The 12,452-nt window shown below is 50.7% G+C and overlaps 1 protein-coding gene across 2 annotated transcripts in view; it reads left to right on the top strand.

The window, feature by feature from the left end:
- The window catches only part of LOC119878730 (carnitine O-palmitoyltransferase 1, liver isoform-like), a 44,094-nt gene extending 32,275 nt beyond the window's left edge, over positions 1-11,819 (top strand). For both annotated transcript variants that reach the window (XM_038589302.1, XM_038589301.1), the window contains exons 10-14: positions 1,736-1,931; positions 4,582-4,770; positions 5,461-5,566; positions 9,254-9,370; positions 11,601-11,819. In XM_038589302.1, coding sequence (XP_038445230.1) covers positions 1,736-1,931; positions 4,582-4,770; positions 5,461-5,566; positions 9,254-9,370; positions 11,601-11,807 — 815 coding nt within the window. In that variant the 3' untranslated portion in view covers positions 11,808-11,819. The remainder of the gene's footprint in view (positions 1-1,735; positions 1,932-4,581; positions 4,771-5,460; positions 5,567-9,253; positions 9,371-11,600) is intronic.
- Positions 11,820-12,452: the final 633 nt, after the last annotated feature.

The following is a 12,452-nucleotide window of genomic DNA, read 5'->3' as shown; positions in this document are numbered from 1 at the left end:
ATTTCGCATTCCGTGGTCTCAGTTACCCGTGGCCAGCTGTGGTGTGGAGGCTAATGATCCCCCATAGCAGCCTAACCCCGTGTCACACCTACATCACTCCTAACATCGTCACAAGAAGACAGAACAGGACAAGGTGTTTTGAGAGAGAGCAGATCCACATAACCTTTGTTAGCACACATCATTATTTTGTTTTATTTTTGTTAATTTTTAAAAGAAATTTTAATTACTTATTCAAGAGAGAGAGTGAGAGGCAGAGACCCAGGCAGAGGGAGAAGCAGGCTCCATGCAGGGAGCCTGATGTGGGACTTGATCCCAGGACTCCAGAATCACGCCCTGGGTCAAAGGTAGGCGCTAAACCCCCACACAGGGATCCCCTATTTTTGTTGATTTTTAAACATACCTAGTTTATAAATTAAACTTGATTAAAGTTATATTGATTAGAGAAAACAATAGCGTGTTTGGGGTTCGGTACATTCCACGGCTTCAGGCACCATGGGGGTCTTGGACACATCCGCCTCAGATTGGGGTGGGGGGGCTTCCGCTCTGCTTTTCTCTGCCAGGGTCAGAGTTCTTCCCAACTTCTTTGTTTTTGTTGTCTTCAGTATATTTTTGATTTGTAGGCTACTGAATATATTAGTTTTTAGGGCCATTGTAACAAAAGCACAGACTGTGTGGCTTAAACATTCACTGTCCACCCCTGTCCTGGAGGCTGGAAGCCCGAGGTCCAGGTGCAGGCAGGTAGGTCCTCCTGAGGCCTCTCTGCTTGTGTGTAGATGACCACGCTCTCCCTGAGTCCTCACGGGGTTGTCCCTCCATGTGTCTGTGTCCTAATTTTTTTTTTTTTTAAGATTTTATTTGAGAGAGAGAGAAAGAGAGTCTAGGGGGAGGGGGAAGGGATAGGGAGGAACAGACTCCCCCCTGAGCAGGGAGCCTGACGTGCTCAAGCCCAGGACCCCGGGATCGTGACCTGAGCCTAAGGGAGACACTTAACCAACTGAGCCACCCTGGCACCCCTGTGTCCTAATCTTTTCCTCTAAGTACTCTAGTCATATGAGATTAAGATCCATCTTAATCACCATGTTTTGACATAATTACCTCTTTAAAGGCCCTACCTCCAATGCAGTAGCCTGTGAGAGTCTGCCTCCGGCCTGTGAGTGGGAGGGGCTCAGCTCAGCCCAGAACTCAGGTTAGAGGAGCACAGATGATCTCAGACACTGAGCTTCTACCCAGCTATGTTCTCAGTAATTTAAACAGCTATTTGAGGGAGGTTGGTTGGATTTTCTGTGGTTAATCATGGCTCTGAGAGGCCAGTGTTCCCATCCTTGAATCTCGATTCTTTTTTCTTAGTTTATTTTGCTGGCAGGCCCTGGTGTAGTGTTGAACGGAAGTGGCCCTAGTGTGCATCGCCTTATTTCTGACTCTAAAGTGAAGGCTTTAAGTGCATGTTTGTCCTGGTTTTCTGGGAGAAACCCTTGAACAGGCTTAAGTTGTTGGCCACAGCTGAATACATCCAGTGAGTGGCTGAGTGGAGCTGAGACGAGGTCAAGCCTGACTCCAGAGCTCTCTGCTCTGGTTCTGTACTGAACCTTCTGCAGGCTCTTGAGACGTGGACGGATGAGCTGAGTGGAGGGACGTGGGGTGACAGGGTGGGGCCGCTGGGAAGTCGAGGGGTCTTTCTCAGCGTTCCCTCACATCCTGCCTCTGAATGTTGTGTCTCACCCCCCATCCTGCTCAGACACCATCCAGCACATCAGAGATAGCAAGCACATCGTCGTGTTCCACAAAGGGCGGTACTTCAAGGTCTGGCTCTACCACGACGGCCGGCTCTTGAAGCCCCGGGAAATTGAGCAGCAGATGCAGAGGATTCTGGACGACCCGTCGGAGCCTCAGCCTGGGGAGGCCAAGCTGGCGGCCCTCACTGCGGGAGAAAGGTGCGCGGTGGCTCTGGGACATAAGTCCCACCAGGGGCTTGGCTGGGGGACAGGCGTGTGTCGGTGACTCACCGTGGCCGTGGGGCAGGGCTGGGGCCCCGCCGGCGGGTCCCCTCTGGCTGTGTGTGTGTGTGTGGCAGGTGGGCTTGTGTCTGCACGGGGACCAGGGCACATGCGGGCGGGAGTTAGGCTCTGTCACGGGGCTGCAGGCGTATTTAATTCAGGACACAGAACAAGTGTGTTTATTTAAGATTTTATTTGAGAGAGAATGAGCAGAGGGAGAGGGGAGAAGCAGGCTTCTCCACTGAGCAGGGAGACTGATGTGGCTCGATCCCAGGGCCCTGAGATCATGACCTGAGCTGAAGACAGATGCTTCACTGACGGAGCCACCCAGATGCCCCCCAAAAACAAGTTTAAACCAAGGCCTCTGAGTCAGGAATCAACTTTCTGCCATGTCTGAAGATCATTCAGAGGCTTTTGTTTACCTGAGGAATTAGCTTGTAAAGATGGGGCTGGCCTCCCAGCTTTGGCTCTGTGCCCACTGGGTTGCGTAAATCTTTGGGTGGGGGCCTTGTCCTGTGCGCAGTAGGATGTTGAGCACATCCCTGGCGGCCAGGAGCAGCCACCCTGTTGTCACAGAACTGTCCAGACATTGCCCACTGTCCCTGGGGGGCGGTACTGTCTGCAGTTGAACATCCGAGTTACGGCGATGTGGCAGCTGTTGGGGCAGTATGAGGAGCCCTTCTCATAGAAGAGTTTTCCCCTGCACGCAGAGGGTGGCAGCGGGCCAGCAGGAGTGACGGGTGTCTGGGGGAGCGGACTGCACGCCCCATGCTGGGAGCGACAGTGGGTCAGGACACCAGAACGCAGAGCAGAGAGGGTCCTCATGTGTCTGACTACACTTGGGCTGGATTCAGCTGTCAAAGGGGCTACCCCAGGGACCCGAGCAGGTGTATGGAATGATCCCAGTCCCGGGGCTCCCCAGGCAGTGAGGGCTGGAACAGGCCGTGTGAGCTGGAGGGGAGGCTCGGTGCCAGAAGCCCAGGAGGGATATTAGGCCATAACTGGGGCTCTGCAGGCTGGATGGAAGAGCAGAGGGCGGCGTGTCCTGGAGACAGAGCTCCCTTCCCACATGCTCATGGGCATCAGTGGGCTCGCTGGCCACTGGTTACAACGTGCTGCGAGGAGTGGGTTTGCCTGTGACCACCCAACCTGCGGGGCTCGTGGGCACCCGGCCCACCCCAATCTGTCTACAGTCCTTCTAATAGAGGCCGAGTGTATACATGGGTATCTTACCCTCCCCCCAGCTCTTCACATAGATGCTGAGTGTATGTACATGCCTATCCTCTGCCCGCCCTCTCCCCGAGCCCTTCACATAGACACCAAGTGTATACATGGGTGTCTTGTCCCCCAGAGTCCTTCACATAGACACTGAGTGTATATGTTGGCATGTTACCTCCCTGGAGCATTTCACATAGATGCCGAGTGTATACATAGGTGTCTTGCTCCCTCTCCCCCTGGAGCCCTTCACATAGATGCCGAGTGTATATGCTGGCATGTTACCTTCCTGCCCCTTCACACAGCACTAGGTGCATAGTAGCCATCCTGTTGTCATGGTTGCCCCTGGCAGACAGAGTAGAGTGGTCTGGGCCAGGTGTGTGTGTGTATCCTTGTATTCACAGGTGTGTTGGCATCACAGGCTGCCTTGGAGAGAAGAGGGCGGGAGACAGGCCAGATGACTCTGATCTGGAAGGGTGGGTGGGGTGAAGGACCCCAGGAGGGCCTGGGTGAGGGGCCCAGGAGCAGTCAAAGCAGCCACAGCTGGGGTGACTCTCAGGAAGTGGGTGTCACATCAGCTCCTTGGATCCCACGTGAGGGAGGATGGAAAGAGTCACTCTAGGTGGACTCCCGGGGTGCCTCCTTGTCCCAAGGTGTCCTGTGGTTATTAGTAGCATGGACTGGGGCAGCTTGTGTTTGAAGCTCTCTCTGCCACCAACTAGCTGTGACCGCATCTCCGTGCCTGTTTACCCCTCTGAACGATAGAAACTAGTTTTGATCAGTGAGCTAGCACATGGATAAGGGCTGGAGCAGAGCCAGGCAGGACTTGAGTGCTCACATGAGCTTGCCAGAACTTCTTCAGGATGGCCCCTGGTTTGGGCCCAAGGAGAACTTCTTGGGGTTGCTGCCCCCAGGTGGCTGAGCTCACGGCGTGCATTCTTGTTGCTCAATCAGCATTTATTTTTTGTTTTTTTAAAGATTTTATTTATTTATTCATGAGAGACACACAGAGAGAGAGTGAGAGGCAGAGACACAGGCAGAGGGAGAAGCAGGCTCCATGCAGGGAGCCCGACGTGGGACTTGATCCTGTATCATGCCCTGGGCGGAAGGCGGCGCTAAACCGCTGAGCCACCCTGGCCGCCCTCAGTGTTTTTTGTTTGTTTGTTTGTTTTTTCTCAATCAGTGTTTAGCAAACAGAAGTGCACACCATGCCTGTGCTCTGCTCTGGAAATCCGGCAGACAGTCATAAATATGTAGTTTCCCTTAAATTTCTACAAAACAGTGAAACACCCTGTCATTTTGAACATCACATATAAGTAGATGTCAGTCACCACGTTGCTACAGGTTTAACTCCCTTTAACTCTTGTTTCAGAGTACCCTGGGCCAAGTGTCGCCAAGCCTATTTTGGACGTGGGAAAAACAAGCAGTCCCTTGATGCTGTGGAAAAAGCAGCATTTTTCGTGACACTAGACGAAACAGAACAAGGGTATAGGAAGGAAGACCCAGATGCATCGATGGATAGCTATGCCAAGTCTCTCCTTCATGGCAGGTGTTTTGACAGGTAATATCGCTCACACCAGCCTCAGGTGGAGGAATAAGGCTTGCATAAAAACACTTTGGTTCTCTTTTCTGTGCGTGTGCGCGTGTGCACACACACACAGCTCAAGCAGCAGACTTGAGATTTTCCCCTCCGTGCACGACCACCTCTGATGGGAGGTGCTAGTGAGAAGAGTGGCTGTGGTGCCTTGACCAGGCAGGAGAAGGTGGTAGACAGGGCTGACCTGGATGTCGGCTCTGGCTTGCTCACTGAGCTCGTGACTATCCTGGAGCCTCCTTTACCTAGTTTGTGCAGGGCCGTCCTGCCTGCCTCGCACGTAGGGGTGAGGTCGGCCCAGGATGGGGTGTGTGGCTCCCGGACAGCACATGCTGTCCCATCTCTCTGCAGATGCCTTATCGATTCCCTTCATGTTAGAGTAACATGTTCTGTTCTGCTGGCCTCTGGTGCATAACTGCTTATCTTTGTGTCTGATGACAGAGAAGTGACCAGAGTTCTGTGTGTGCTTTTGTTATCACTTTGCAGAGATTTTTGACCGCCAGCCAGCTGTTCGGGGTGGGGCGGGGGTGGGGCAGTAGGGGGTGGCAAGTGGGGGGCAGATGACCCATGCAGAATAAAATCAGTGCCTAGTTTTTGTTCAACTTGCTTTTTTTTTAAAAAACGGTTAAGTCCCATGAACATTTGTGTTCCATGCAGGTGGTTCGATAAGTCTTTCACGTTCATTGTCTTCAAAAATGGGAAGATGGGCATGAACGCAGAGCACTCCTGGGCTGATGCGCCCATTGTCGGGCACCTGTGGGAGGTGAGTGTTTGCAGCTTTGACATGAATGTGGGGCCTGCCGTTGCAAATCCAAACCCCAGACTGCATTTCATTGTGTGATACCTGCTCCCTGAATCTAGAACACTTCTTAACACACGTTGGTGCTTCGTGTGATGTTAATTGGCTGAACAAAACCTAGGTACCTGTGTCCTCATCTACTGAAACTTAAGTTCTTTCAGTAGAAACACATTTAATGCCATCTCCAGGTGGAACCAAAAATAATGAAATGAGAGTCGGCTTTCAGGCAGGGATTTCAGGGAAGAATTCAGCAAAACCTTCTTTGCTATGTTTTCAAGATTTGTCTCATGGGCTGAGTGTTAGGCCAGCTAGAAGCAAGCATATTAAAATCCTGGTTGATAAAAATGCAACGTGCTTTTTACCACATCATTTAATTCTTAAAATTACCAATTTAATTTAAAAACCACCAAACCCAAACCCCTGTCATCCCATCCCTCTACCCAGCTTGTTAAAATGCAACGTTGGATCAGCCCTGAAAATTCTTTAAATTTTAAAAAACTCATTTCCCCCTGAACTGTGGTAACAGTCTTCATGTTGGCACGAACAATCGAAGGAAGGTTTTGCTTTCTTAACTCCTCTGGTTCTTGTTTGAAGAAGCTTCCAAACTCTGAGATTGTCAACAGTGGACCTGATCCAGAAATTCTCTATTATCTTGGTTTGATGAAACTCAAGGGTAACTTGGTTAAAGCTACAAGGCCCTTTGAAATTCACACTGAACGCTCAGACTGTACTTTGTGGTCTTCCTGCTGCTCTAGCGAGTGGAGTGGAATAATGTGACCCTAATGTTGCTGTTATCTCTGGGAGCTGCACCTTTGCAACCACAGAGTGAGGACCTCCTTGGCCCTCACAGGGCATGGAGCTCGGTCATGTACCTGAGATGATGAAATCATAGTGAACTTGTGAAGACATCTTAATGCATGACCTCTTTCTCTTTTAACTTCTGTGAAGGCTTTGAATCTCGATATTTATTTTTTAAATATTGGTTTATTTAAGAGAGAGCGTGTGTGTGCACGTGTGCACGAGCGTGGGGAGGGGTGAGGGAGAGAGACTCAACTAGACTCCCAGTTGAGCACAGAACCTAACACAGGGTTTGATCACAGGACCCTGAGATCATGACCTGAGCCGAAACCAAGAGTCAGATGCTCAACCAACTGAACCACCTAGGCGCCCCTCAATGTTTATTTTTAATGTATCATATGTATTTTTTTCCCTAGAGTCATACAAATCCTGGAGGGTGTCCTGCTGTCTCTTGGCAGGGCCTTGGCATGGCCTTGGCATGTGCCCCCTCCTTTGCCCAGAACACTCTTCCCCTGGCCACCAGCCCTGCCAGGCTTCACTCCTTCCAGGCAGTCCCCTCCCCCTCTCCTGCCTCCTCCCAGTCCTGGGTTAGGACAGCCTAATACTCCTTCCGAGGCTTCTCTTGACCATCTTACCCCTGGTTGGGGTCTCAGCAAAAACCTAACCTGCTGTTCCTTTAGCCAAGTGAGATTTCTCTATGTAGGGAAAAAAGCATAAATGAAGGGAAAATGAAGTGTTCCAAAACAGTCTCGAAGATAGTAGTACTATTGGTCCCAAGACATGAACGTATAATAAAGGCAGTCAAGTCTCTTGACCGCTGCCAGTCTATTGATGCCAACAAAGGCCTTAACAGTCCTTTCAGCTTAAAACCCAGTGAAGATCCAGCCTCCTTTGTCCTTGGAGGTCTGTCCACCCAGCAGAATAGTCCAGGTCTGCTGGCACCTGTGCTAAGGTCCTGAGTACTAAGTGCATGTTTGTGGATGAGACAGAACCTGAGCCACAGGTGGTGTGGACGACACAGGGTAACTGACCAGGTGGAGTAATCGGGATGTTGACAAGGCCATGCTTAGGTTTTAAGTTCTCCGGAGGAGATAAGGGTAGAGGGATTGTGTGTTAGCCCAGGACCATCACTTAGAAGTGCTGGGGTTTAACTGTTACTATCAGCTGACAGCATGGCCTGTGGTCCCAGGGACGAGCCGGGAGCCCCAGAAGCTTCCCTTGGGGATGGGAACTGACCTGCCCTCTTGTCAGAGGCCCAGGCCAAATTAGAACAAGAGCCAATCTGACCATGGCAAGCCAGTTAAGAACAAATCTGGCCAGGGTTGGATCCTGTTTGCTGCCGTTTGTCTGAAGCTTCACTGTGTTGGGCTCTCTGGGGGCTTTGATGCAGGAGCGGCTCAGATACAAATAGGCCTGGCTCCTTTGCCTGCTCAGATCTGTGTGGATGCCAGCCATACCTGCATGTGGCTACCTCCCCGCGCCCTCACGCTGGAGCCCCTGACGCCTCACCACCGGGCAGTGCCACCAGCTGGACTTTGGTTGTGGTTTTGTCTTTTGACTTCTTTGGGCGGGGGGGGCCCTCCCCGCTAAGATATAAGCTCCCTGAGTGTGAGTGTAGGGATTCCTTTTTTTAAAAAAAACTCTTTTTTATAATTATGAAGATAAAATTGACATACCATAAAATTTACTGTCTTAAAGTGTACAGTTTGCTGAGTTTTGTGTATTTACAATCACCAGCATCTAACTTTAGGATGTTTTCATTCTCCCCAGAAGGAACTCCTGCCCATGCCTGCCCCCACCCCTGGCAACCACAAATCTACTTTCTGTTTCTGTGCCTTTGCCTGTTCTGGCCATTTTCGTGGGTGGTTTCCACATTCTGACTACTATAAATACCGCTCCAATGAAAACATTCGCGTAGTAGTGAATGTATATTTTCGTCTCTTATGCGTGTGTACCCAGGAGCAGAATGGGTAGGTCAATGTCTGTATTTATCTAACTTCTTGAGGAAAGGCAGAAATTCTGGTCTGTTTTGTACACTGTTCTCTCACTGATGCTCAGAGGGCTGCTGGTGGCCATAGTAGCTGCTCAGTAAATACAGCTGAAGATGTTGATTTGGGTTTCCTCACCAGCGGCAAGAGAACATCACAGCTGCACCTGGGTCCTGGCTCACCGGGAGCATGAACTGGGGCACACGTCTTCCCCCTTGGGAGGCTGTCTCCTCATTTACACAGTGGGAACACTGGGGACTGCCTTCTGGGCCAGCTGTAAAGGCAGTGGGGGTGGCACCCGGAGGGCACCTCCAGCGCAGCTGGGACCTGGAAGCAGGGCTTCGAGCGGTGTCATGTATGACACGTGCTGGAGTCCTGGCTGTTCTCACTAGCCCATATGCTGGGGAGCCTCCCAAGCCAGGGCTGTTGCTCTCTCCTCTGAAATGGAAATAAGAACTTTCACGGTACAGGACCCCTAGGTGGTTCAGAGGTTAAACTTCTGCCTTTAGCCCAGGGCATGGTCCTGGAGTCTCAGGATCCAGTCCCGCATCCGGCTCCCTGCAGGGGAGCCTGCTTCTCCCTTTGCCTCTCTCTGCTTCTCTCTTTCTGTGTCTCTCATGAACAAATAAATAAAGTCTTAAAAAAAAAAAAAAAAACCTTTCGTGGTAGGGGGCTGTATGGAGGATGTCAGGTGCACAGAAGCATACTCCCAACATACCTCCAGTAGCTACTGCTAAGTCGTCATGGTATCTTGATGAAAATAAGGTTCTGTGTACTTTGGAGGTCATTACAAAGATGTTTCATGTAACACTGTTGACCACGATAATCTTCTCTGACTTGACGTGTGTATCTCTTCATTTGACAGTACGTCCTGGCCACTGACTGCTTTCAGCTGAGCTATGCAGAGGACGGCCACTGCAAGGGCGACCCCAACCCGAACATTCCATACCCCACCCGGCTGCAGTGGGACATCCCAGAGGAAGTGAGTCTGGGTTCTCAAACACCTGTTAACTTACCTGGGGTGGGAGACAAGCTTAAAGGGTCACAGCCAGCTTGTCCATGCCTGCTTCCTGAGTATGCATCAGCTCAGCTGAAGGCCACAGAGGCTGAACTTTGTCCCTGTGTGGGTTCTTCCTGGGGCCCTGGAGCTGTTTTCAACTATTGCTGCCTCAGGAGCCCCAGTAAATAATACTTCTGCTTCCAGTTTTTGGTGAAGATTGCCAACAGAGATTTCTAGCTCAGACTTGGCTAGATATCAATCATAGTGAAAGAGCAAAAAACAAAGTCACTTCCTTCAGAGTTGAAATACTCTGAAAGCACAACTTATCATTTTTGTTGTGCTTAATGATTTTCATACGCAGGCCACTCAGACGGAAGCATTTTGAGGAAGGAATGTGAGGGTTGGAAATACCACAGTCCAGCTCATCAGATCCAAGCAGGCATTCCTGGAGCCCAAGAGACTATTGTTGAAGTAGAATATGCCACATGTGGTGCTACACCCTCAGCTGGTCCTTTTGTCCTGCATCTCCAGAGGCTAGTGTGGGCTCCTCGGTGACTGTGTAGCCTCTGCCAAAGAGGGTAGGTTTAGGATGCTTGGACCTGACCCAATCATTCACTATTTCAATTTTTTTTAAAGAATTATTTCTTTTATTTTTTAAATTCTTGTAAAGATTTTATTTATTTATTCATGAGAGACCGAGTGGGCAGAGACACGGGCAGAGGGAGAAGCAGGCTCCCTGCAGGGAAACTGATGCAGAACTCAATCCCAGGACCCCAGGATCATGCCCTGAGTGAGCCAAAGGTGGACGCTCAACCACTGAGCCACCAGGTATCCCTATTTCAGTTTTTCTATAGATTTGAACTTTCTCAATAGTTTCAGTTTGCCACACAATGGGAGCAGAAAGTCCAGAGAGCTCCCTCACAGCTGCCTGCCCCCTCCCAGTGCATACACATGCAGCCTCCCCCACCACCCATGTCCCCACCAGGGTGCGTCTGTCACAACCCCTGAGCCTTCACGGACAGGTCGTCCTCACCCAGAGCTGGTTGTTGATGTGGGGCACACTCAGGGTCATGCATTCTTGGCATTTGGACAGATGTATGATGGCCTGTGTCCACCAGTGCAGCCCAGAGATCAGGCACTGCCTGTGCCTCCTGCCCCCCAAGCACCTGGCGACCAGCAGTCTCATCACAGTCTCCACAGACCTGACTCGTCCAGAATGTCCCCTTCTTGGAATCCTATCGAATGTGGCCTTTTCAGACCAGCTTCCTTCACAGCCACATGCATTTAGGATTCTTCCACGTTCTTTCATGGCTTGGTGGCTCATGTCCATTGCATGCTTATGCCATAGTTCGTTTCCTTCCTTCCTTCCTTCCTTCCTTCCTTCCTTCCTTCCTTCCTTCCTTCCTTCCTTCCTTCCTTCCTTCCTTCCTTCCTTCCTTCCTTCCCTCCCTCCCTCCCTCCCTTCCTTCCTTTATTTCATTCATTCATTCATTCATTTATTTACTCATGAGACACACAGAGAAAGAGGCAGAGACATAGGCAGAGGGAGAAGCAGGCTCCATGCAGGGAGCCCGACGTGGGACTCGATCCCGGGACTCCAGGATCACGCCCTGGGCCAAAGGCAGACGCTCAACCCCTGAGCCACCCAGGTGTCCCATCCTTTTTTTGTGTATCCATTTGTTTTTCAAAATGGGTTCCTCGGGGATCCCTGGGTGGCTCAGTGTTTTAGCGCCTGCCTTTGGTCCAGGGTGTGATCCTGGAGTCTCGGGATCGAGTCCCACATCGGGCTCCCTGCGTGGAGCCTGCTCTCCCTCTCTCCCTCTCTCTCTCTCTCTCTCTCTCTCTCCCCCCCTCTCCCTCTCTCTGGGTCTCTCATGAATAAATAAAATATGAAATGAAATGAAATGAAATGGAAATGGAATAGATCCTCATGGTCACCACAGTGGATTCAAAAACTGAACTCGACTGTGTGAGATGCACTGAGGGGTCCCACTTGGACTGAGGAGCCCCCAGCTCCTCCCAGCATTCCTTCTGCTCGGGTCACCCCAGCACTCTGCGGCGAGCAGGGGACCGTGGAGAACACTTCCTGAAAGAAATGGGAAGGAACTGGGATGTGTGCATTTTCCAGTAACGGCCCCTGTCAGCTGCACTAAAGTCAGGAACCCTGCCCTCCCCACCAATAAGTAAAACCTCTCTCTCCTTTTTTGTCAAGTGTCAAGAGGTGATAGAGACTGCCCTGAGCAGTGCAACCCTGCTGGCGAACGATGTGGATTTCCATTCTTTCCCTTTCCACACCTTTGGCAAAGGGCTGATCAAGAAGTGCCGGACAAGCCCGGATGCCTTTGTCCAGCTTGCTCTCCAGCTGGCACACTACAAGGTACGAGCCTGGGGTTTTGTCACAAGCGCTTCAGGGTCCTGAGCACATTTCCAGAGCTGCCTGGCTTTCAGGGGGAGGTGGTGGTGGCTGGACACTTGTCCCAGAGGGAAGCCACCATCACGGAAGCACCACCCGCTGGTTCTTACTCACATGCCATCATCACCAGGCCTTCTGCCACAGGAGGGATGGGACGCGTGGTGAGCAGAACCCCTCTTGGGGGCAGGGGTCAAGTCTAGAAAAGAAACCGATACAGGATAGCAAAAGAGGTGATGTTAAAATAAACTAGAACAGATGGGCCAAAATTGTACTTAGAACGGACTCTACCATATAGTCTTTGACAAAGATGATTGAATCACGAAGATTTCTTTTCCCAAGTAACATAGGCACTGACATGCATGCTCCCAGAGCAGTCGGATGGAGGCACAGCCATTGTAAGAGCTCTTTTTCCGATGGAGTGAGAGACTGAAAGAGGAACTGGGTTGAGGAATTGGATTTTAGAATTAATAATTGGATGTTTAAAATTGATGAGCAAACATTTCACCTAAAATGGTGATTAGGGTGATAAAAGGAGGGTTAGGGTGATAAAAGGAGGTGCCGTCTCAGATACAGGGAAGATTTTCCTAAGAGAGCCCCAGGGCCCGTGGTAATACATTTGAAAATCTTGCAATGATTATTTTCTGCAGCGAC

Source organism: Canis lupus, unplaced genomic scaffold (genome assembly GCF_011100685.1).
Source record: "Canis lupus familiaris isolate Mischka breed German Shepherd unplaced genomic scaffold, alternate assembly UU_Cfam_GSD_1.0 chrUn_S1869H2066, whole genome shotgun sequence".
In the NCBI taxonomy this organism is placed as follows: domain Eukaryota; kingdom Metazoa; phylum Chordata; class Mammalia; order Carnivora; family Canidae; genus Canis; species Canis lupus.
Note: the sequence above shows the minus strand (reverse complement) of the source record. Positions and strands in the feature narration are given on the sequence as shown.